At 38.6% G+C, this 23,981-nt stretch overlaps 2 protein-coding genes across 2 annotated transcripts; one reads left to right on the top strand and one right to left on the bottom strand.

Moving 5' to 3' along the window:
* Nucleotides 1-35: 35 nt before the first annotated feature.
* LOC102218306 (CAP-Gly domain-containing linker protein 1-like) lies at nt 36-13,370 on the bottom strand. The gene is made up of 43 exons (XM_023335828.1): nt 13,259-13,370; nt 13,099-13,172; nt 12,320-12,364; nt 12,209-12,233; nt 12,066-12,134; nt 11,891-11,980; nt 11,720-11,788; nt 11,542-11,637; nt 10,786-10,872; nt 10,597-10,692; nt 10,401-10,466; nt 10,185-10,274; nt 10,002-10,088; nt 9,828-9,917; nt 8,534-8,623; nt 8,366-8,434; nt 8,232-8,294; nt 8,089-8,151; nt 7,944-8,012; nt 7,756-7,839; nt 7,588-7,674; nt 6,501-6,581; nt 6,331-6,399; nt 6,115-6,204; nt 5,414-5,503; nt 5,246-5,329; nt 5,079-5,141; nt 4,931-4,999; nt 4,781-4,849; nt 4,611-4,694; nt 4,246-4,332; nt 4,075-4,158; nt 3,936-4,004; nt 3,772-3,861; nt 3,589-3,678; nt 3,408-3,497; nt 3,241-3,330; nt 3,073-3,153; nt 2,308-2,370; nt 2,042-2,101; nt 1,805-1,951; nt 1,677-1,724; nt 36-768 (listed from the first exon to the last, which is right to left on the bottom strand). Exons 1-43 carry the CDS (start codon nt 13,332-13,334, stop codon nt 215-217), a joined length of 3,837 nt encoding a protein of 1,278 aa, XP_023191596.1. The 5' UTR covers nt 13,335-13,370; the 3' UTR covers nt 36-214.
* A 4,250-nt stretch (nt 13,371-17,620) lies between these two features.
* Nucleotides 17,621-23,456, top strand: dhrs1 (dehydrogenase/reductase 1). The gene is made up of 9 exons (XM_023334816.1): nt 17,621-17,763; nt 20,055-20,204; nt 20,320-20,463; nt 21,069-21,148; nt 21,265-21,397; nt 21,509-21,652; nt 21,738-21,807; nt 22,229-22,309; nt 22,475-23,456. The coding sequence occupies exons 2-9, from the start codon at nt 20,061-20,063 to the stop codon at nt 22,609-22,611; spliced, it is 933 nt and encodes a 310-aa protein (XP_023190584.1). The 5' UTR covers nt 17,621-17,763; nt 20,055-20,060; the 3' UTR covers nt 22,612-23,456.
* The last annotated feature ends 525 nt before the right edge of the window (nt 23,457-23,981 follow it).

Genomic DNA, 23,981 nt, shown 5'->3' with positions numbered 1-23,981 from the left:
TGAGTGTCATTAAAACGTTTTTTCTACACAGGTTGTTCGTTTTTTAAATGGTAACGTTTATTACACCTGGGAGATGACAGTCAGAGGTCCGTACACACTTTTTTAAGTTTGTTGATTTATTGAATCAAAATCATTCATAAAGACAATAAAATATCTGATTATTAAGTCATGCAACTGTTGGACAAATGTGCCAAAACCGGACTTATTGTGTTGCTTAATTAATCCAGTCGGTTGATCCTGGAGGCAGCAAAACTATTGGCTGAGGATTTTCAACATCCTCAACGCAGTAGTTGAGAAACGGGTAGATTCTGTCGGTAAACTCTTGACCTGAGAACGAGTACAGATGAGATCTGGCGCCAGCGTCGTAGAAGGACACCTGTCCCTTCTTGTAGTCCAGCAGGATGCCCAGAGTAATGGGCAGCCTCTCAACCTGAAGGGTTACAGACGTCCTGTCGATCGCCTTGAGCTCACCCTGTTTGTTCAGGATTATGGTCCAGAAACCGTTCGCGGGCCTGAAGGATAACGATCCTCTCCTCTTGGCCGATTCGCTGACCATCCCGATGTGGTAGCAACGTTTTTCAGCTACAGACACCTCCCAGTAATGGCGGCCTCTCGAGAAGCCGGTCGAGCCCAGAACGCCGAGGACCACGTCGAACCTGCTGGGGTTGTCCTGGGACTGGAGTGCGTCGTCGGTGGTGGATACCTCGGTGTTGTCGGAAAAGAAAACTAATCTGGGATGTGCCGTATTTGGATCCCAGGTGACCTTTGCTGGAAAATGGAGAAATGCAGATTGTGTGTTTGTTAAAAAAGTTTAAACATGCAGAGTACAAGGCGTCTGTATGTTACTTTTAGGGTTGCACTGATAAATCGGCCTAGATTTCTTTAATTTTGGGTGACTGGCGATCGGTCAATACTTACATGTAAAACTGATCTTTCCACCGATATTACCTACTGACCTAAAGGTCTGAAAATCAACCACTAGTTATGTTTCCATTACAAAGGTGCACAGAACTCTGTCGATGTGCGGCTCATGTTGAAAAACACATTTTTGCAAGGTTTCCATTAAATAAGAAACACAATTAAAATCACACAGGAATATGTTTGGTCACGTGATAAGTCATTTAAAAAAAAAAAAAAACATGCTGTGCCATCATCCTCCTACCATTTGCTGCCGTCTTCTTCATCTTTTCCGCCAGCGCTAAAATCTGGTTGTTGATCACGTGACTCGTGCGATGCGGCAAAATGTTTTTCATTGCAATTTTACAAAATACACAAATTTTAATGTAACTGAAAAACCACCTCCTCATAATGCAAAAACCTTCTAGCAAAAGACATGCGTTTCTTGAAATTGCTGTGTTTGAATAAAGCAAATTTGTTTTTGTAATTCCAATTCGCCCAACTATGTGATCAATGGAAATGCAGCTCCTGCCTCTTTTTGTTCTGCGGTGACGGACCCGGTCACATCTTTATGTGCGTGGTTAACAACAGTCACGCCACTGCTGTACACTTAGCGATTTTGTTGCTATATTGAGCAACTTTTCAAACAGACAAAAAATTTTGATGACAATGTAATTGGCAAGTCCGTTTTCTCAAAAGATTGGCGATCGACCAAAATACTGCAATCAGTGCATCTCTAGTTACTCTCTTAGCAATCCTGGCTCTTGCGTGTGACTCACTGTTATAGATGGTCCTGTCTTCCACGTTGGTTAGTTTAGCCACGACGTCTGAGAGGAGAGGAACAAAGCATGACTTCCTGGTTCTGATCTGAGCTCGTGTTTAACTCGTAATTCTGAGGTGAACATACTGTTGTAGTTTTCCTGCAGCTGCTCCTTCTCCCGCTGCTGTTGCTCGAAGTCGCGCTGCAGCTTTCTCAGGGCGGCGTCCTTCTCCTGCAGCTGCTGATGGAGACGATCCGCATCCTCCTGGCTCTGCTGCAGCTGCCTCTGCATGTCTGTTTTTTATTTTATCAGAAGCTTACTATAAATAGCACAAAATGACACGGTAGATCTTCGCTACAGGTCATTTTTTTTTGACCTCTCACCTTCACAGTGGGTGTTGGAGTCGCAGCACGTTTCCAGCTCCTCCATTTGTTGCTTTAAGTCTGAGTGAGAAAGGAGCTTCGGTGATTATAGCACCAAACAACAAGAGACCATTTTGGGATTAGTGCATCAGAAGCAATTTAAAATTGAATGTTATTTTCCGAAACACGTCCACATGCATGTGGTTCATTCAGGGAATAGTGACTGATCTTTTCCAGTAGATAACAGGAAGGCTGAACAGAACACAGCAGCAGAGCTCATTCCATACCTCTATTGGCGCTCTCAAGTTTTCTGTTTTCTTTATCCTGTGTTCTAAGTTGTTGTTCCAGGGCTGAAAAGAGAGGGAGAAGAATTGCCTGAATTAAGTGTTGCATGCTTTTTCGGGTTATTTATGACACACACAGTGACTTGAAAAAGCCTTAACACTCTTTTAAACATTTTCACATTTTGTTATTTTGCAAACATGTCTTTATTTGGCAGACGAACTACAGCAGCTGTTCACGGCTGTGATCAAGAAGGAAAACTAGAGTGAAAATGTCGCCTAATTGTTCAATGTGGTTCACCTGTGTGTAATTCTATCCAACTTTTATCCAGCTGGTCTGTGAAAGTCTCAACAGCAGCGTTTCCATTACAAATGTTCGCAAAACTTTGCCAATATTCCGCTGATGACAAAGAAGGCAATTTTCGCAATTGCGGTATTTCCATTGAAACAAGAAACGCAATTAAAATCACGCGTGAGTACGTTTGTTCACGCGATAAGTCATTAAAAACAGGAAGTGCCCCGCCTGCCACTTCCTGTCGTCTTCTTCTTCGTGGTTCGCGCCAGTGGCAACATCCGGTCGTTGATCATGTGACTTGTGTGACGTGTTTCCATTGCAGTTTTAGAAACTAAAGCAATTTCTTTACCACCAAATTCTCCTCCTCCCACCTCATCCTAGCACCAAAACCTTTTATCAAAAAAAAAAAACAATACTTTTGTACGGCACCCTATAGTAAGTATTTGCTATATTATTGCATTCAAATAATAACAAACCAGTAACTTTCTTCTTAGAAGTTATAGAAGTTTCTTCCTTCGCTTTTTTCAGCTCAGATTTGAGATTGGCGATATCCATTACTGACAGAGACAGAAAAAACACAGTTATTCCAGTGGCAAATTGAAAACAAACAAAATGTTAAACTAGTACATGAAAGGAGTTTGCACCTAGTTTAAAATTCCTTGCGTCTGCCTCCTTGAGCTGAGCTTCAGTATTTTGCAGTTTCTTCTGAGCAAAATTGCGTCTCTCTTGAAGTTCTGGAGATTAAGAAATACATGCATATGAGCCAAAAGTACAATTTACCCTTAAGTAAATGTATTAGTTATCGCTTTACCTGCGAGGTTTTCAGCATACGTCTGATTGAGGTCTGATATTTCCTGCTGCAGCGGTGCGATTTTCTCATTCAGTTCCATAATCTGAGCAGCTAAAAGAAATAAAAAAAGGTAGTTGCTTAAATGTTTTTTTTTTTTTAAGTATCTAGTTTATTCTTATTTTTGAAAGGACTAAATACTCACACAGATTCGCAATTCTCAAGGGTGACGTCTCCAGCATATTTGTTTTCTTTTTTATCTCATTTCTGACCGACTCCAATAGATTTTCCAGACCTAGGAAATAAGAAATAAAAAGAAAGCGTGAGGTGTGTCCATGTGATGTTTTATCATTATTATTATTATTAGTATTATTACTTTTTGCCTCACCTTTAATTTTCTCCGCTTGTGCTCCCAGTTGGCTCTCCATCTCCTTCTTCAGTCTGGCTATTTCGTCCTTCTGAGTCAGAATTTTAAATGCTGACAGAGAAAGATGTGATCCTGTCAGATCAGCTACTGCTCAGCAGTGCACCACTCATTTCACTGATACCTACTTAGCTTTGTGTTTTCATTGTCTGTGTCCTGAATCCCTTCTATCAGGTAACTGAGATGATCTTGGAGTCCTGCAGTCGCAATTATATTAAATAATAAACTTATCCAGTGCTAGCGCAATGCTACGTGTTTGTTACTTGCCTTGGATCTTGGCGTAATCTGATTCGTTTGAGGCCACAGTTACCAGTCGATCAATCTCCACTTGTACGGCAATAACCTGCAAAACTGAAAGAGTCGCACATTTTTAGTTGACTCACATAAATATCATTCAAAAGAATCATTTATTTATTTAGTCACTGGCTTATATCTTACGTCTTTGGGACTGCGTGCTTCGTTGTTTCAGCTCTTCTGTTACTTTGACCAGTTCTGCACTTTTCTGGTCAATAATTATTTGAAGCTCTTAAAAAAAAAAACAGAAATATTTTTCAGCCAGCTGGCTTGATACTGAACTGTACACAGTACAAGGATATATAGTAATTGTAAGAAAGACACATTTTTTTATTTATTTTTTTTGTGAGTGGCAAAAGCTTTTCATTTTGTTACTTTATAAATGTTTTTAGTCTACTTTTAGCAACAAGAACAGGATATGGGTCCCTTTCCGTTAAGAAACACTTGAAGTAATTTAGCTAAGATAGTTAAAACAACAACATTTGTGTGCACGGTTCATGCAAACCTACCTTCAACTTTAGTTTGGGAAGCAGAGCTTTCCAGCTGCTTCTTTAGTTCTTCCAGCTGCACAGTCAACGTAGAAACTTGAAGAGCTTAAACAAACACACGCGTTTCATTAGCGTCGACGTCCTTCGATCTTCCAAATCATAGAAAAGATACGCGCAGCTTTCCGACTGACCGAGAGACGTGACTGTATCAGATTTGCTCTTGAGTTCCTCAATCTTGGCTCCCAAACTTTTCTGCAGGTCTACCAAAAGCAAAATCAATAATTGTAAGTTTTGAATTCACAGCATTTCCTCCAGCAGGGATGAAGAGAAGTAAGAGTCACCTTGAACTTGCTGCTCATTTGTTGTTGCAGAACACTCTGATTGAGTCTGGTTCAAGCTGATCTGCAGAGCTGGTAGAAATAAAAATGTTTTTTAAATCATTTATACATTAAATATATTCGCAGCAGCCTATATGTTCACTAAACTTACCTTTTATCAAGTTCTGCTGTTCTTGGTTCTCCTTTTGTTTAATCTTCAATTGTTCATTCAGCTCTAAGAAGCATTATTTAAACACAAAATGAACAATTACTTCACATACGCGTTTTCCAATCTTAAAAAGAAGACACAAACAACGTAAACACCAGGAGCCCACTCACTGGACACCGTGGCAACGACTTTTTCTTTTTCACTTTCCTTTTCTAACTTTCTGAGCTGGCTTTGCAGTACAGAGATGTTTACCACTGAATAAAGCAGAAACAAAATGATGAGGCACACATAAATGTTCATATGAGATTAAGATTGCAGCGTTTTCTCACTTCACCTACACAGTTCGCCGTTTTCCTTGTTCTTCTCCTTCATCTCCAGGTAAGCTTTTTGTAACTGCGCCTGCTTGATTTCAAGCTCTTTGTTGAGTTCTGATTGTGGGAAGAATGAAAGAATATTAGTAATTTGCAGGATATCAATAATGGACTCACAATGGTCAAAATAGGGGACAAAAAAAAAGAAGATATTTTTTCTTTTCAGTGGTCTTAATCATCTTCCGCATTTATGTGATACACCAAGACAAAATATTTCATTATTGTGAGGTTTAAGGAAAATTCTATATGATTTTTGAATTTTTGTTTTGTTTTGTTTTACATGTAAAAATCAGAGAAGTGTGCCAAACACTAGAATTTAGTTCCTTTTGCACAATTCTTTGTAGAACCAACTTTTGGTACATTTATTTATTTTCGACTATATTTCTTTGAAAAAATACTTCAAGTTCAATCAGGTTTGAGTATAAACAACAATTTTTGATTCTTTCCACTGATGTCTAGGGTTGTTGTTCTTCTGGAAGTTAAACTTTCACCATATTCTGACGTTATTTACAACCTTTAACAGGTTTTCATCCACTTCTTGTTGTAACATTTCTATACGTGTGTGGTGCTGCAGCAACATTTAAAAAGGGGGAAGGTGTGTGGATGTTTTTTCAAGGCAAAAATCAACCTCACTTCAGATATTACTTCATTTTGCTGGAGGCACTTACGGGTAATCCTGTGGGATTGTAAAACCTCGGTCACCGACAGCTGTTTCTGAAGATATTCCACCTGACTCTGCAGGGTCAGGACTGTCATCACTGAAACGCAAAACACAAAGTCAAGAGCCTAGACAACATTAGTTTTATTAAATATCACAATGAACCAAAGAAGGACAGAAATGTGCTCATTAGAGGAATGAAAGTGTTGGAAACTGTTTCACTCACTGTGTTTTAGGGTTTCCTGGTCTTCTCTATCTATCTCACTCAGCAGACCATCCAGTCTCCTTTGCAACTCTGAAAAAAAAAAAAAAACAATTTAATGTGGAGTAAATTAAGGAATTTGTGATACAATCCCCATAGATGTTTAACTCTGAACCAGTAACAATTGAAAGTACCTGATATCTCACTGGTCGTCTCGTTGGTATCCTTGCTCTGAAGAGTCCAGATGTTATTCTGCAGCTCAATAATGTTTAAAACTGAAACATAAATGTAAATGGGAACAACAGAGCTGAAATCTTGGTGGGGCCTTTGGACAGCGGTCTAAAGAAGTACTGTACATAGATGTTGTTAGAGATTTTTATGTATTATCATTTTATTCTTAGATGTTGTCAAGTAGAGACCTCCTGGGGTCCATCAAGAACGCAGTGAGAGCTTCCTGACTGTTACATCCTAACTACATCTGCTTGCAGGGCTCCAAATAAATTGTTTTTGGGCTTTTTAGCACTGAGAATGTTACGTGCAGAGTGCCCTGCCACTGCTCAGCTGCAACAAAAAAGGACCTCATTGGCAGAAAACAATTCACAATCTGTAGAAAGCCTTGATCATTTAATTATTTAATCACTATTAACTGTGATTAAATGATTAATTGGATTAATTAGATTAATTGCGATTAATCAATTATTGAAATAATGGTTAACTAATTTAGTAAGCGATTAATGGTTAACTGGTCAGAGTCAAAAAAAGGCCATTTGCTGAACAAAAACAACAACATATGCAGAGCAGTAATTAAGCCGAAATTGTGCAAAAATATTCCTACATTCTGCATTTACGATAAGAAAATGCCCTTTGTCTGTAAATATGTTTTACTAAAAGCTCCTCGAGTGACAAATAATTAAATTCAAAAAGGAATTTTATTATTTGTTTATTTGTCTCTGCTAATGTATTTCTAATAATGCATGTAAAAAGCTTGAAAACCTGCAGAATGTGTCGGTTTGATTAGACAATCACATAAAAATATGCGATTAATTGATTAATCAATAGAATAATCGATTACTGAAATAATTGTTACTTGGGGCAATAATTTTGTGGGTTTCCAGCCATTTATGGATTTTCCTTCCATAAATGGGACTGTTTTTACTCTTATGAAATATTACACAGGGATAATTTAGGTGTCAAGAAAGCTGCCTGTCTGTAAACCACCTGGAGAGAAAAAATAGGCTGAAACATTTTCCATGTGATCTGGACACGTCACAGTGGACTCACCTATCTGTGAGTTGGGAATCAGTCTCTCTATGTCTGCAGTCTTGGCTTTTAGTTCTTCTTCTTTCTGCAGCAGCTCCCTCTGCAGCCCTGAGGAGAAAAAAAGGGGCATTAACGCATCTCGCTTTCAAGAAGGTTGAAACTACTTTCATAAAGATAAGTGGTACTCACTTATAATCTCCTTTGTACCAGCCGATGTTACGATCGCCTTCTTTAAAGCTGCGATTTCGCTGTGCAGGTGTATTACACTCACAACTGACACAGACAAGCATAATGTACATGACAAGTTTTATAGAAAGAAACCACGCAAGTCCACATTTTCCTCTAATAAATAGGAAAAAAAAAACTGAAATTAATACCGAAGGCAGTTTTAGAGTCTTCAGTTCTGTTCAGCTGTGCAACCCTGTGTTCCAGTTCAGTCTTTGCCGCTGGGAGAAACAGGTTAGGACTTTAGATCAGGAGTGCAACCGTGACACGACTCGGAAGTTCAGAAAAGCCGCTCACCGATATATCGCTCCTCAAGTCCCGAGCACTGCTCACGTGTCTGACGCAGCTGCTCCTTCAGGCCTGTACGGAAACACAAAAACAGCCTGGTTATCAAAAATGTATTTCACAAAATGCCACTGATGTCACAGAATAAGACTCACTCTTTATTTCACTTAGAGCTTTGGTGTAGTCTCGTTTATAGGTTTGAAGGAGTGTCAGAATATCTGCAAAAACATTCGAATAAGAATAAATGTTGAAAGTGATGCGATTTAAGAATAAGCGGAGGCGAGCTCACCAGGCTGTTCATCGGTTGTTGTCTCCTTGTGCTCCGTCAGCTCCTCCATGATGCTGATTACTTTCATGACTGGTCAAAGTAAAAGTGCACACTCGTCAGCTTTGTTATGGTGAACATAGGAAACATTCTCCAGAGACAGAGATCCCTCCTCTTCCTCCTCTTACTCACTCAGCTGTGCGATGGCGTGGTCTGTATTCTCCAGCAATTTCTGCAAAATGACCTCTTTTCTCTTCTTCACTTCCAGTTCCTCTGTTATGGCTTCAATGAAAAACAAAAACACTCCTTTTAACACATTTCTGCTTGTTCAGTTCAACTAACGCCAAGACTTGTGGATAATATGATAACGTTACAAAAAACAGGACAAAAAAAGCACAAATTTTCAAATTTCATCACCAATTTTAAATGTGTTTTGATGAGATTTTATGTGACCGACCAACACAAAGTAGGGCATGGAAGGAAAATGGTTTCAATGTAAAACAAAAAAACAAAAAAAATGGAGACATAATCTTTACTTTTTGCAGCTGTAACTGCAAAAATACCTCCGTATACTCAGATTTTAAAAAAAAAAATATATAATTTTTCTTAAACTCCAAAATTCTGACACAGTTACTTTGTGTTGGTATATCTCATAAAATGCAAATAAAACTAAGGCTTCAGCTAACTTTAGGGATTACAAGAAATGAAATAAGACCAAAAAAATGTTATGGACTAAAATGCAACAATATTGCATCGCTTTATCTTTTGCAGCAAAGGATGAATTTCCACCTAAAAAATTCCTTCCAACATCAAAATGTGAAAAGCTCAGCCCTTTTTGTTTGACTTCACATTAATGCTGTGTAGGGCTGATCTGTTGACAATTTCTTTGGATTAACTAATTAATAATTAGATAGCAAAAGGTGCTTATTAGTTGTTGGGGTTTTTTGACAGAATTTGAACCATGTGAAGCTTAAACTAGGTAATTTGAGGAGATTTGAGTAGAACAAATTTGCAGAGTTTTTAAAATTATTATAATTTTTTTATTTACCCCTCCAGGGGGTCTTTTGTGGGCTTTAGTGTCCCTTATATGAAAGTAGGCTGACAGGAAAGGGGGAAGTACAGGGGGGAAGACATGCGGCAAGGATCGCCAGGTCCGGGAGTCGAACCCGCGACAAGGACTCAAGGCCTCCAAACATGGGTTTGCGCTATCCCCTACGCCACCACGGCACGCCCTTATAATTATTTTTAATGAAAAATGTATATATATTTTTGTACAGTTTTGGCTTAATTTGTGCTCTCAGTGTCTTATTCTTTCAGTAAATTGCCTTATTTGGAGTCAGCAAAGTCCAGTTAACGATTAATCGCTTACTAAATTAGTTGGCAATTATTTCAACTATCGATTCATCACAATTAATCAGATGAATCGTTTCAGCCATAAATAAAGTCCATCGCTTTGCGTGTTGCTGTTTTGGTTTACATCATTCACCTGTGATGGTGGATTCCAGGGTCTCTTCGAAATTTGAAAGTATCGTTGCCAAACGGTCCACCTCAAACTGGAGCCTCAGGATCTCCCTAGCTGAAAAATCCAAATCAAGAGCACATTGGGTCAATGCAAACATAAAACAAGAACCTAAGTGGAGATGTTGGAGTGCAAGCTTACTAAGATTCTTGTCATTTTCCCGTTCACTCAGCAGCAAGATTGCTCTCTTCAGTTGCTCAGTCTTTTGCCTCAATTCCCTCTGAGCATCTGAAAGTAAAATGAAAAAAAATAATAATAATAATCAAGCTCAACATGCAAAATCTGAACAAGATATGTGTTGGTGATATGCAAACACAAACTCACCAAGACTTTTAGATTTGGATCCCTGCGTCAGGATCTTGATCCTTTTCTCCATCGTCGTGATCTTATGGCGCACAGAAATCAGCTCCAGCACTGATCAATCACGTCCATGTGATCGATTAGAAATACCAGGTTATTTGTTTTTTTTTTATATGACTTTAAAATTGTGGATAGAGAAAAAAGAAACACTGGCAAATGTAGTTGGAGAGGCTTACACACCAATAGAGATTGGGTCTTCTTTGCGTTGCAGCTCGGAGAGCTTCCTGTCCAGCAGCTCTTGTAGCGCTGAGGGGAATTAAGAGTCTGCATTACGAGATTGAGTTTAAGGGTGAACTGTAAAGTTAGAGCATTACTTTAATAAATGCCATGTGTAATCTCTTGTTCTAATTTTTCAGGCAAAGAGAGCGCGATTTACCCAGAAGTCTTCTATCGACAGTCAGAGCGGTTTTGCTGCTCAGTTCGGTCTGCTGCAGGTCCCAGATCTGATTCTGCAAGGAGATTATCTCTAGGACTGAACACACGAATTACACTTATCATGTACTGGACACCGTTTTCACTGCTCAGCAAAGGAATAAATCTTTCCAAAAGAAAAACAAAAACTCACTTAATGGCAGAGTTTCATTGTTCCTGCTGATTTGTTGCTTCTTGGCGTTGAGCTCGGCGGTCTTTGCGCTCAGTTCAGCTTGCACAGCTGTTTGAAACGATTTCAGAAAAGAGACTTTTCTATTCAAGGCAGAAATTCAGTAAAATAAGAACATCAAAATTAAATTGAAGCTTTTTGATAATGCATGACCTGCAGTGCTTTATGAATGTATTGTAATGCCATAATCTTTATCACATTTTTCACAAGTTACAACTACAAACCTCAACATATGTAGGAACTAAATATTTAGTGATGAAGATAAATATTTAGCTTAATGACTAAATACTGAATTTGAAAGCTAAATATATACTGTAGTTTTTAAGCAAAATATTTAGCTTGTGGATGAAATATTTAGTTTGAAACACCGACATTTATAACATGGCGAAAATATGACTTTGAAAAAAATGAACACCCATTTTTTTTTACTCCATGACTAGCTAACTAAACCAAAATATTGCTGTTAATTGTTGACTCTAATCACATGTTGTTTTCTTTCAACTTCACAGTTCACTTCACTACTTTTAGCTGGTCTATTATACAAAATCCTAATTAAAAATATTCAGGTTTGCGGTTGTAATGTGACAAATTATGTAAAAAGCTCATTATATTTATGCTCCTTTTCTTTTATGAATGAAGTTAATCATACTGAAATATATACAGTATATTTTTTTAAAAAACATTTTGAAAAACTGAAAACGATGAATAAAAACTTCCCACCTGTTATCTCGGTCGAATTTCCATTTGAGTTAACAGCGAATTCAAACTTCCTCCGTAAAGATCTAACATCCCTGGTCAGAGCCATGATCTTCAAAACTATAAGAAATACATTTTTAAGAAAAAATGAACTATGCTGAAGTATTATAAAGATGAAAATTACCTTAAAATCTAGGCATACCTTGAATGCTCTCACTGTCAATCGCCTCCAGCAGATGCTTCAGTTTGTTGTGCAGCTGGGTGTGGTATGCTGTCGGGAAATAGATGAAACATTTGAACATTTTGCTTGTTGAAGCCACCCCCGAAGAAGTGGTCAGAGGGTGAAGAGCAGGACTTTCAGGCACGATCTTACAGCCGGCGACGGACGTCACAGCCAAACTGCAGGTGGAGAGTTTCAGCGTCAGCTGCCTGACCTCCTGCCTCAACGCGAAGGCTTCCCCGTCTGCGATGGAGCGCGCAGGTTAAAGCAGAACAACGCAAAAGGAAGCTTTCCATCCAACCCGCCGAAGGATGTACCGTCTACTCACCCAGCTGGCTGTTACGCCGACTTGCTTCCCGAAGCTGCTTGTTCAGGGAATCCAAGTTTTCTTCGAACCCTTACAAAACAAAAGCGAGAACCCGTAAGCATGCGTCGGATTAGAACTGGAACACGGATAAAGAATACACTCACCAGTGCAAAGTTTGACTTTTATGGACTGAAAGAGAATGAAAGGCATTAGATTAGAAGAACCCAAATCACAGACAGCAATCAAATTAGCATGAAAAAGAGGTGATTACATACCGTTACATTTACATTGTCGAAATCAGTTCCATCTGGCAAGGGTATCTGAGATGAATACATTAAAAACGTTCAATCGTTATTTACAACACACAACTTGTACTATAGCAACACAGTGGATATACAAATTGTGCAAAACCCAAGTAAAATGACAGGTTTCAGTGGATATGTGATTATTCATAGCACAAGGTGTGACTTGACAGCATCACACAATCAGATTGGAGTCGACTTAAGGAAATCAGTTAGAGATGACTTATGACGTGGTATATTATTCTGCTGTTACTGAACATGTCGCCTTGTTTGAATTTTATGCACAAACTGTGTGACATGTTCAGTAACAATACTCAGGGAGGCTGTGGCAAACGTGGGTCAAGAAAATATTTCCTCTGCCCTGAATTGTCGATCGCAGATTTCTCAACTCTGCTGACTGAATGCTGCAGCCTAAATTGCGACATTGTTTCAGCTTGTAGTTGTCCAATTTTGAGTCAAACTGAAAGATGAATGAATGCTGAAATTAAATCCAAATATACTTCAACGTCAGACGAGTTTCAGGGTGTGAACACTTGTGCAACCGGGTTGTTGTGGCTTTAACATAAAGTTAATTTTTCCCATTAATTGCATTTTTGTTTGTTTTCAAAAGGATATCGAGATGTCACCTTAAAATGGTAAAAGTTTTACAATGGATCATCATGGTTTTGTTTTTTTCCATCACACAATCTGGGCTGTCTGGCTCTCTTTACATGCACTATGAATGAACAGAGTCAGAATCAGTGAGGACTCACAGGAATCCTGGACAGGATTTCGTCCAGCTGTGGGTTTCCAGTGTTCTTGACAAACTCACCCACGTTATGCGGCACTGAAAACAGATGAAGGATTCAAATTTCAATCAATGTTTCAATGCTATATTTACTGGAAACATTACGGGAAAGCATTGCTTCTTACCGTGTCTGTTGTCAGACGCAGGGAGGACACAGATGAGAAGGAAGGGAACCCAAACGAAGCTAGAACCTCCCGCCATTGTTCTGCTCCTAAACTGCAATGACTTGCAGCAGCAGCAGCAGCAATGCTCTTTTTATCCCACTGGATGACCAATACCAACAGAAGGTCCAGGCTTCCCAGAAAGGGAGGAGCAAATTGATTCTTACTAGTGTCAAAAGGTTAAAAGTGAAAAGGTTGCCGTAGTTCCGCTAACCCAGGAGAGTGATACAGTATCGTAAATATTCACAAGAGATGAAAACCAAGGAATAAATCGTGCTTTTTTTAATTGGAAGTGTTGAGATTATTTCAAAAATAGTAAAATCAAAATATTTACAGTGCTTTGAAAAGTGCTCCCTTTTACGTTTTAATATTTTTTGTCAATTTCCAACCATAAACCTAGAGGCATTGTACAGCACCTTGCAAAAGTATTTATACCACTTGATTGTCCACATTTTGGAAAAGCACAGGCTTTCATGTATTTTATTGGGATCTTATGTAATAGATATACAGTATATGGTTTCCAAAGATTTTTTAAAAATACATACAGTATATATCTGAAAGGTTCGGGATGCATCTATAAAATATACGGTGAATATACCCAGAAAGGTCGACAAAATGCAAATGCCACAGCACATCAGCAAAACGGTTCTGCTAAAACGAAAGATATAAAAAAACTTGATAGCTTAACTTCTGCTTTGGCTTTTGTTGTTGCGTTGAGACTTTTGCATTTTGTTAACCTCTCTGGTTCACCGTAATATTAGGCCTGACTGAGTCAATCCCTTTTACTGAATACGAGAGGTTCTAAGACTGAGCCTTGGGGTACCCCGCATGCAATTTCTGTCCACTTCGATTAGAAGTTACTGATTGAAACAATTATCGGACCAGTGCACCTTCTTCCTCATGTTTGCTGTGACTTGGGAATGATGCTGCAGGATAGTTCATGACCATAATCCAATCCAATCCAGTCCGTTTAAGTTACAAAGCACATTTAAAATACAAGATGTTTATCCAAAGTGCTCTCCAGTAGGGGCAGATAAACTGAGACAATAATAACGATAAAATAAAAACATTATGTCTGGGTATAGTTTCGCAATCAGAGAAAGTTCAGGGAGCATGACTTGTACAGTATGTGCAATAGTTGCATTTGTAAATGTGCATACACCCATTAAAGAGATGTGGTGTCAGCAAAAAAAGGAAAATGGAAAAAAGCAACGCCTGCACCCCCACCCAATGTAGGGTGGGACAACAGTTGATTGGAAGGGTACATGGCAATAACTATTGCAAAAAAAAAAGAAAAGAAGAAAAAACAATTTAAGCGCAAAATCTTTCCCGCAATGTTGGCCCAAAGTACTGGCAGTAAAATAACGTGCTCTTCTGGTAAGTCCATTCGGATGGAATGAAGTTTGATCACTGAGATTACTGCAGTCAATACTGTTTACCTCAAGCAAATATTGCAGGCACATCAGCCAATAAGTCATTTTGGTCAAAGTGTGTAAAAATAGGTGCAGACAGAACGCAGAAAACAATCGTACATTCATCGGAATGATGTACAAAAAGACATTATTCTGTTTATGCTGTAAAACCCGAGAGCCACTTTTAATATTTATTTTTAGTGTACATGGAAAGAAGCCAAAGAGGAGAAAGAATAAAATAAAGGACAAGAAGAAAGCTTATCAAATCATTATTATTGGACCAATGAAACGGATTAACAAGTTAACTAGACAACCAGCAATGTTTCAACAGTCAATCTGCTTGTTTAGGTTAACTTCGACAAATTGCCTAGACAGATTGCCTCTCCATCGGAGATGTTCACAAACCAGCAACGCGTATATTGCCACACACACAAGAAGGTATTAGAAATGTTGTGTGTACCAGAAAACTTTACAGAATTGCCCAATGACTGTCCATCAGGAGGGCAAACAAAGAGGTGCCAGGCAAATAAAAATGATGCACTGGATGAATTGGAGAGAGGAAAAAACATGTTCAAACTCAAAATAAGCTGGAAAGTGCTTTTTTTCCCTTTTTTTACCATGAATAAAATGACTGACAGCATATTTAAAATGATTACATGAACCGGATTTTGCACAACACAAAAGTCACTTACAAGTCATGAAATGATATTTGGTGTCAGTTTGGTTGTCGGGGTGCAGCCTTCTTAGTAAGACCTCTTGCTAAATGCAGGCAACCAGCAAAAATAAAGGCTTTGGTATTCATGAAATAGTGAAGACGTGGTTTGAACCATATAGCTAGGCAAATACAAGCTCAAATAAAAAAAAATCACCTCAATAAGATTATTCTGTTACTTAAAGACAAGTCAGTTTCAACCGCCTCGGTTTGCTGGTTGATTGCTTTGACAGGAAATAGACTGAACAAGTCAGGTGTCTTCAATCTAAAACACCATGGCTTCCATGTTTGTAGTGTTTCATCAAAAATAGCAACAAAGCTTCTCCAGCAATGTTTTGATTGCAGATGTGGCAGATTAATGGGGTTAGGCACTAATTTTAGTGATTTTTAGTGAACACCAAACATATAGAGGGCTGATGACGTGGGCTTAGGTATAAGTGAATTCATTCTTTGAAGGACACGTTTAGCAGATGACTCCTTTAAAAGCTTCAAACATACGCCAGAACTCTATAGCAAATATGGCCTATATACTGGTGAGTATACAAGGCTCACTGGTGAGCCTTGTGTGTAATAAGTTGTCTGGGAATGAAGCCAAGCCTTACTGAACTATGTACTACCACTGGACTGACATGAATGTTAGCTGAGACAAAGGTAACCTCAAAACAATGAGGAGTATATAGTAGAGTTTTAATGCTGTCATGCAAAGCAATGTAGCTATGCCTTTCATTTCTTAAGGCTTGTCTTTGTTGTCTCAGATTCTTATGTTTTAAAGTGAACTTGATCACTGGAGCAGCAACGGAAATACTGTTTATTTCTGCTAAGCTTCAAACAGTTCACAAAAAATATTAAGTATTTTGTTTTTGTCTTTGTCTTGGTTGTTTGGCGAAGTCACTCCCTGAAAGACCTTTTGATCTCTCTGAGGACAAGAAGTCCACTTAAGGTCTTGACTTTTCACAACATCCCTATTTCTTCTTCGAGTCATTGGTGTCTCTCAGTCTCATTCTAATCTTTCTTCTTGTCTTTGCAGATGGTTGGGATTGCTAAGAATAAGAGTGCACGTTCCTGAACTACCACAATAGTTATCCAAGTACACTTTTGTTTTCCTTAATCTTAGATCCTTCTGCTATGTGGACAGTTATTATAGATCAAAGGTAACTCTAAACAAATGGGTTCTTAGCCCGGATTTAAAGGAACTCAGTGTTTCAGCAGCTTTGCAGTTTTCTCAAAGCTTGTTCCTGATTTTAAAAAACCCTACTCAGCTGTACATTTAGATCATTAGAGTATACTTTTTTTAATAACTGTGCAATATTATTTTTCTTACACTGTAAATTTGCCCTTACTGTATAATCTCTTACTATTATTTTTATATTAATTTACTTTTGTGGAAATATACATATTTCTAACTTAACTTGCTGCTGTGACGCTTGAATTTCCCAGAGGGACAATAAAGGATAATCCTACTTTATTTTGATTCCATGTCTTAAGGTAAGTAATACTTTTACAAGGCACTTATAGTCTATCTTTAAAAAACTAAAAAATAAAAACATATTTTTCCACCAGTCCAGTTGATCACCGGCTGTATACCAGTAAATACTTATTTTGTGATCAATTTTGTGGTTCTAATGTAACATTATTAGGCCTTACTGTTTCATAATTGACCCGTCAAAAAAAATCTGAAAACAGTCAATACTACTACTACTACTAGTACTACTACTACTACTACTAATAATAATAATAATAATAATAATAATAATAATAATAATAATAATAATAATAATAATAATATGATTAAATATAGACGGTAGGCTGTTTTTTCTAAATCAGTAACAAAAGCAAGTTCTGTAATCCTACCGCACTCTAGGATTTTCTGAAGTTGTTTAATAAACAGCGCCATCTTCTGGTGTTGTTTCGAAAGTTATATTCACTCTTGACATTCAAAATAATTTAAATTTTTTTGCAAGTTAACTGTGACCTGTGGTGTTCCACAGTTAGCTAAAACCACGGGTCCACATTTACAATAAACTTTGAATGTCTGTTAAAAACGAATAAAAATATAGAAACTACACATGAAGTAAATGCGCCATAGCGCCTCTTCAATATGCTCTCGCGATACTTTCACCGCGCTTTTCTCGCGATATTTACAGAAGCAGCGTATGTTTTTGTTTTTTCTCTTCTTCTTTTTTTTTTTGGAGAGCCGTACACGGAGCTGGTGACAAACTTGTGATGTCACCAAAACAGCATCGACAGTCCACAGAAAATCAACACTGCCTCTCGTTCTTCCTGGGAAAAGACTGCAACAGACAGCAGGGACTAGACAAACCAGAACCGCCGCTCTCTGCTACAAGGTAAGCCTTATTTAAAACAACAGCTTCTCTACTTTATTTTATAGAGTTAGTGTAATTTTTGGGGATGGACTGAACTAGGCTATATATATGTATATATATTATTCACTTTGTCAATGTAGCGAATTAGCTCTAAAAAAAATTTTCCATTGTGTATGTTAAATTTTAGTGTCCTGCCCAAAGCGCCTGTCTACAAATAATGTGTTATGTATTCTTCTTGAAAATAATATTCGCTTGTAATTACCGTTTATCTTCAGCAGGACTTAATAAGGATGAAAATAAGTTAGTATCACAATGAAAACTGAAAAACGTCGATGGATTTTACTAAAAGGGGGGGAAAAATAGTTACCTTAAGTTAAAAATAAATAAATAAATAAAATTCACGTAGTTGATCAACAATTAAACCGTAAGAAATTCTCACCATAAAGTTTATTAAATAGCGCAAATTTTCACCAAATGCCCTGCCACTGATTGCATACACATTTCGTCATTATTACATATACAAGCTGGCTGGTTGCTGACTAATGATGACTGGACCTAAAGTGGTTTTGTAAGACAGAACACGGTTCGACTTCCAGGGAACTTTGGACATCAAGAAGCAATAGAGCAGCGTGGCGCTTTCGCAACCGTGGCTGCCTCCACGCCTACCTCATAACCCACGGACATTAATCTAATCTCATCTAATTAATCTTAAAGGTTTTATCAGTGGTTCTACAAATATATCTGCTTGAACTGAGAGAAAAATTATATAAACTATTTTCACGGTAAATAATGTACCATTGTAAGCTAGGATAAGATAAATTGTATGTGCAAACAGGTTTATTTGCATGTATTCGTGTATGTGTGGTTGGTAATAGGGTTTTGCATTTACATAGAGAAAATATGCAAGTACTACGTTTTATTATGTGTGGTTTTCTCTTGGTGAAATGTCTGAAATAAATGTATCATCCTCATTAAAAACTACTCTACAGATAAGTGGAGTGCAGCATATTTTGAGAAACCCAAGAAGAAACTGAAATGGGTGACAGTGAACCAGGAACAATTGTGGGTGGCATCACACTAAATTTGAAAAGTTAATTTACTTTAGAAATTTAATTCCCATCATATATGTATTCAATACACTCAATGATACATCCCACAAGGTTTTTTTTCTGGCTTATTTTTATGATTGTCGCTTGCAGCTACCAAAAACTGAAGCTCATTTCATTGAAAATTAAAATCTTAAATTTTATTGAAAAAGAGATTTTTAAGACAGTAATGTCGTGTTACGGCTCTCCTAATTCTTGCACCTCCATGAGGAAAGCTGCTGACACAAATGTCATCCAACAATCAATAAGTGTATGCCACAAAGATCAAAGATTAGCTGGCTGATCATGGAGCATATTAGTGGAAAGTTGAGTGAAAGGAAAAGTACCATACTTGGACAAAGGAGAAACAGCCCAGTTGATCTCTGGACAACTGGGCTGTTGTCCAGAGGTCCAAAGTTCTTGTTTCATATCATATGAAGGTAAACTTTGACTTTTATTTGGAAAATCAAGGAGTGTCTGGAGGATGAGTGGAGAGGCACAGAATCCAAGCTGCTTGGGACATTATCAAAGCAGCTAGAATACCGTACTTTTGAGTGGGGTGTACGAACTGACTCATGGTTGATACGAAACATCTTGTGATGACGTCTGTTTTATACCTCAAAGAGTTTGGCACCAAGTACCGTATTTTTCGGACTATAAGCCACTACTTTTCCCCCACGCCTTGAACCATGCAGCTTTTAGCCCGGTGCGGCTTTTCTGTGGATTTTTCTTCAACCGCCAGGGGGCTCCTTAGCAGGAAGTGAATCATTGGAAGTCAAAATTGGAAATCAAAGAAGAAAGTGCTAATTTTAATTCACAACAAGCCCATGCTAGCAGCAGGCACGACGGAGAAATGTTTTCAAACTCATATGATGCAGCTTTTTAGTTGAGGAGTATCGATCTGGCAGTACAGGAGGGAAATAGAGACGCTCGGCGTGAACGAAACCGTGGTTCGGCTTTGGAGACGGAGACTCTCCTACGCTCTGTTGGGTCCTTATGGAAAATCGAGAGCGGCGGAGATTCCAGCGGCTTATAGCCCGGTGCGGCTTATATATGTATGTTTCCAGTTTCTTTTTTTTAAAAAAAACAATTCTAGGTGCAGCTTATAGTATGATGCGCTCTATAGTTCGGAAAATACGGTAATCAAAATGGCAAATGTCCAAATGTGGTACTTGTCAGAAAAGGTTGGAGAACCATTGGCTTATGTTGCAAATGTACCTCCTGCAGGCCAAGATGTCCCTTTCCGGCTGGGTGTGTGTAGTTACTGGTGCCTCCAGGGGCATCGGCAGGGGAATAGCGCTCCAGCTGTCTGAGGCCGGAGCTACTGTTTACATCACAGGACGGCAAGAGAAGACCCTCAAACAAACTGCTGCTGAGGTGAACTTTAAAAATATATTTTTCTGAAATGAAATCAGATTACTTTGCAAGCCAAGCTTTTGCACAATGCTTGTTGGTATGTTGTATTTTTCTGACGCCCTTAATTATAATGCAGGTGACTGAGAGAGGTGGGAAGGGTGTTCCAGTGATCTGTGATTCCACAAAAGCGGAAGACATCCAGGCACTTTTTGAACGGATCAAACAAGAGCAGGATGGCAGACTGGACATCTTGGTGAACAATGCCTACGCTGGCGTTCCGGTATGTATCAATAAAACACTCATGAAACAGTTCTTGGTATTAGTAAGCCAAGAGAGGTTGTATATAATCTCATGTGATGGCTTTGTCGAGATAACGAGTTAATTTTCCGATGTTTTTGTTTGAGATCTCCAGATGATGGGTGTGTGTTAAACCTGATTCTATCCTCCAAATGCATGCCACAACAGCGGGAGTATATAAGTGTCATGTCTTGTGTGCGTTATTCTGAATAATTCTGCGAATAAGTGATAGGTAAACCTTTCACCGGTGGAATGCATTTGAAGGATGGACTCGAGCTTAACACACACACCAATCATGTCATGATCACGAGAAAACCATCAAAAAAATTAACTTGTGGTCTTGAGAAAATCATTGGAATAACTCGTTACCTCGATAAAACTGTTGGAAAATTAACTTGTTACCATCTGGAAAAAGTATATGGGGGAAATGTCCCCTCAAAGCTTCCATATTAAATACAGATTTAAAAATAGTAAAAGTTATTTTGGTGGGCCTTTTTTTTTTTTTTTTTAGGAAAAATGAGAAGTAAAAATTAATGAAAGGAAGTAAAGATTCGAACATTGTGTGTTGACTTTAAATTGTCATTCCAGGATATTTTTGACAATATGGGTAAGAAGTTCTGGGAAACCGATCCATCTGTTTGGGATAATATCAACAACACAGGCCTGAGGTACTGTTAGCTTTCAAACACACTAAATCATATTGTCCCACAGTCTCATCTTGCCTATTTCCTTCTGATCAGCTATAACTTTAGTAGTTATTGTTATTTTTGTTGTGTTTTTTTAGGGGGCACTACTTTTTCTCAGTTTATGGATCTCGCTTGATGGTGAACCAAGGTCATGGGTTTATAGTGACCATTTCTTCTATCGGCGGACTGCATTACCTCTTCAATGTAGCGTATGGGGTTGGTAAAGCTGCTGTAAGTTTTTCCGCTTGATTCAATTTGGCATCCAGCTTGATATCAAAATGCAGTTTGTCTTATATCTCATTACTGTCGTAAAAAACCTGTTTTTGTTTTGTGTTTTTCCAGTGTGACAGGCTGGCAGCTGACATGGCGGTTGAGCTGAAAAGCAGAGGAGTGACCTCCATCAGTCTGTGGCCGGGACCGGTACAAACAGAGCTTGTAAATCAGTTCGTCATGCAGAAAGATGCACCTCAGGGTTTGAATCCCAAGGTAGGCTACCATTAGAGAGCAAGTCTGTTTGCATAAATGGTCAATTTCAAATTCTCTCTTAACCTTTGACTTTGATTTTCCTCAGTATAAAGATGTGTTCGCCAATGGGGAAACTACAGAACTAAGTGGGAAGTGCATCGTCAGCCTGGCTAATGGTAAGTCATCATTAAAGATCTCAAAAATGTATAGACGTAACTGTTTATTAATCAGTAAATGTGATTGAGAACTTTGCTTGATAGAGAGGGCAAATATCACCATGTCAGGGCGTGTGATGCCGATCGTCTCCTATCAAAAAGACTGAATGAGGCAATTAAATCAGAAACTGTTTTAACAAAGTACTAATTTAGTATTTACACTTATGTTACCATGTTACTCCCCTTGTTTCATATTCCCCCAGATTTGGTTATTTCGCATTGAATTGTACAGGACATAAGTTACATTGAAGGTGGAAGAAAATGATTGATCATAATCAAATTTTTAAGTCTCAAAATCTGTGTGTACACTCTTAAGAGCCACTGTAAATTAACATCTTACACAGATGCATTTTTTAAAGCTACTTTTGTTTTTGTCTGATAGATAAAAATCTGATGTCCCTGACTGGGAAGGTGCTCATGACGTGTGACCTGGCCAGGCGATATGGCATTAAAGATATTGATGGTAATGTAGTTTATCTTACTATTAACAGTCATATAATCATACAACAATAACCACCTGCCTAGTGGTCATGTTCCTTATTTCATCCCCAGCAGGGTGTACTGTTAGTCAACAGAGTGGTGCAATAGTTCAAAGGAAAATATGTCGTCTTTTTTTTTTTTTCTTCAGGGCGGGATGTAACAGATTTTACGTCCCTAAAATTCCTCCTGACCCAGGTCCCGTACCTCTCCTGGCTTTCAGCAGTCGTCCCCTCATTTCTTCGCCTGCCTCGCTTTGTGATCACGCTGGCTACCAGACGCTTATGAAGGGTTCCCTCATCACTCCCCACAATGCCATACTGCACAGTTTCAATATCTGTGCTAAACGGCTCCATGAATGACAAAAATTTTCCTTTTTTTTTTCTTTTTGGAAAGAAGTAGTCTTGATTCAATCAAATCACAAATAAGGATAGCATTTAATGTTGCAGATGGGCTGAAGTTGTATCAATGAAGGTCCGCATGAAGTAAGCTTAACAGTAGCACTAATGTCAGCCAAAGGTGAACCCTCCCAATGTGATTGTAACAACACTAATTGCGCAGTTTAAAGAAGTCATTTTGAACTAACCACTGAATGTATTTCATTACGATTGTATGGAAGAAAAAGAAAATAGGAACTGGGGTTCCTCTGGGTTGCCAGCTCCTTCTACCTGAAGATGTTTGAAAGATAAAAATGTCAAGTTTAACCCAATCAGCTGAAAAGAAGTGTGATTTTACATTGAATGTAGAGTTTTAGTGTTATGTTTAGCCTGCACTCGTACTTAATTTCTGCTTTTAATGTTCTTTTTTTTTTCTTGGATGTGCAGGCAGTCATTGTTTGTGCTTGATGCGCTGTTTTGTTTGGCAGGATCTTCATTCGTGTAATGAGCCTTATTTTTCCCTGAGGGGACACTGAGGTGGATGTACGGCTGTAGATAAGCCAGAAGGAACAGCATCGCCCCTTATCTGTGAAGGAGTGTCATCTCATGTTCTATATGTCTTACAGGGTTAAAAATAGGACTACAATAAGAAACCAGTTGACATTCTGAAATTTCAGCTTGTTTTCTACCTGCCTAATCAGCTAATGTATTTCTCCAACTAAAATACAATTCAACAAAGGATTTTTTTTAATCTCTTGCTGTTTATTTGTCCTACTCATTTCTGAAACAATATATAGAGATCATAATGTGTAGGCCAGATTTTTTTTTTACTACTACATAAAGCAGCCAGTTGAAGATATAACCAGTGATGGCATAGTTGCTTTGAAAAAGGATTGCTGATCCATCCATCCATCCATCCATTTTCTGTTCACCCTTTGTCCCTAATGGGGTCGGGAGGGTTGCTGGTGCCCATCTCCAGCTACGTTCCAGGCGAGAGGCGGGGTACACCCTGGACAGGTCGCCAGTCTGTCGCAGGGCAACACAGAGACATACAGGACAAACAACCATGCACACACACACTCACACCTAGGGAGAATTTAGAGAAACCAATTAACCTGACAGTCATGTGTTTGGACTGTGGGAGGAAGCCGGAGTACCCGGAGAGAACCCACGCATGCACAGGGAGAACATGCAAACTCCATGCAGAAAGACCCTGGCCGGGAATCGAACCCAGGACCTTCTTGCTGCAAGGCAACAGTGCTACCAACTGCGCCACTGAGC

The sequence above is a fragment of the Xiphophorus maculatus genome, chromosome 6 (assembly GCF_002775205.1).
Source record: "Xiphophorus maculatus strain JP 163 A chromosome 6, X_maculatus-5.0-male, whole genome shotgun sequence".
In the NCBI taxonomy this organism is placed as follows: domain Eukaryota; kingdom Metazoa; phylum Chordata; class Actinopteri; order Cyprinodontiformes; family Poeciliidae; genus Xiphophorus; species Xiphophorus maculatus.
The sequence above is the reverse complement of the archived record's forward strand: the minus strand, read 5'-3'. Positions and strand labels throughout refer to the sequence as shown.

Bases quoted from the DNA above. Each gene is read 5' to 3' on its own strand.
- LOC102218306 (XM_023335828.1), bottom strand. From the start codon at position 13,334: ATGGCGGGAGGTTCTAGCTTCGTTTGGGTTCCCTTCCTTCTCATCTGT. The intron at 7,675-7,755 runs GTGAGTACCACT...TTTTCTCCTCAG, and splicing joins TGGTACAAAGGAGATTATAA to GGCTGCAGAGGGAGCTGCTG. The intron at 1,952-2,041 runs GTGAGAGGTCAA...AATAAAAAACAG, and splicing joins CTCCAACACCCACTGTGAAG to ACATGCAGAGGCAGCTGCAG.
- dhrs1 (XM_023334816.1), top strand. From the start codon at position 20,061: ATGTCCCTTTCCGGCTGGGTGTGTGTAGTTACTGGTGCCTCCAGGGGC. The intron at 21,653-21,737 runs GTAGGCTACCAT...GATTTTCCTCAG, and splicing joins CTCAGGGTTTGAATCCCAAG to TATAAAGATGTGTTCGCCAA. The intron at 22,310-22,474 runs GTAATGTAGTTT...TTTTTTCTTCAG, and splicing joins TGGCATTAAAGATATTGATG to GGCGGGATGTAACAGATTTT.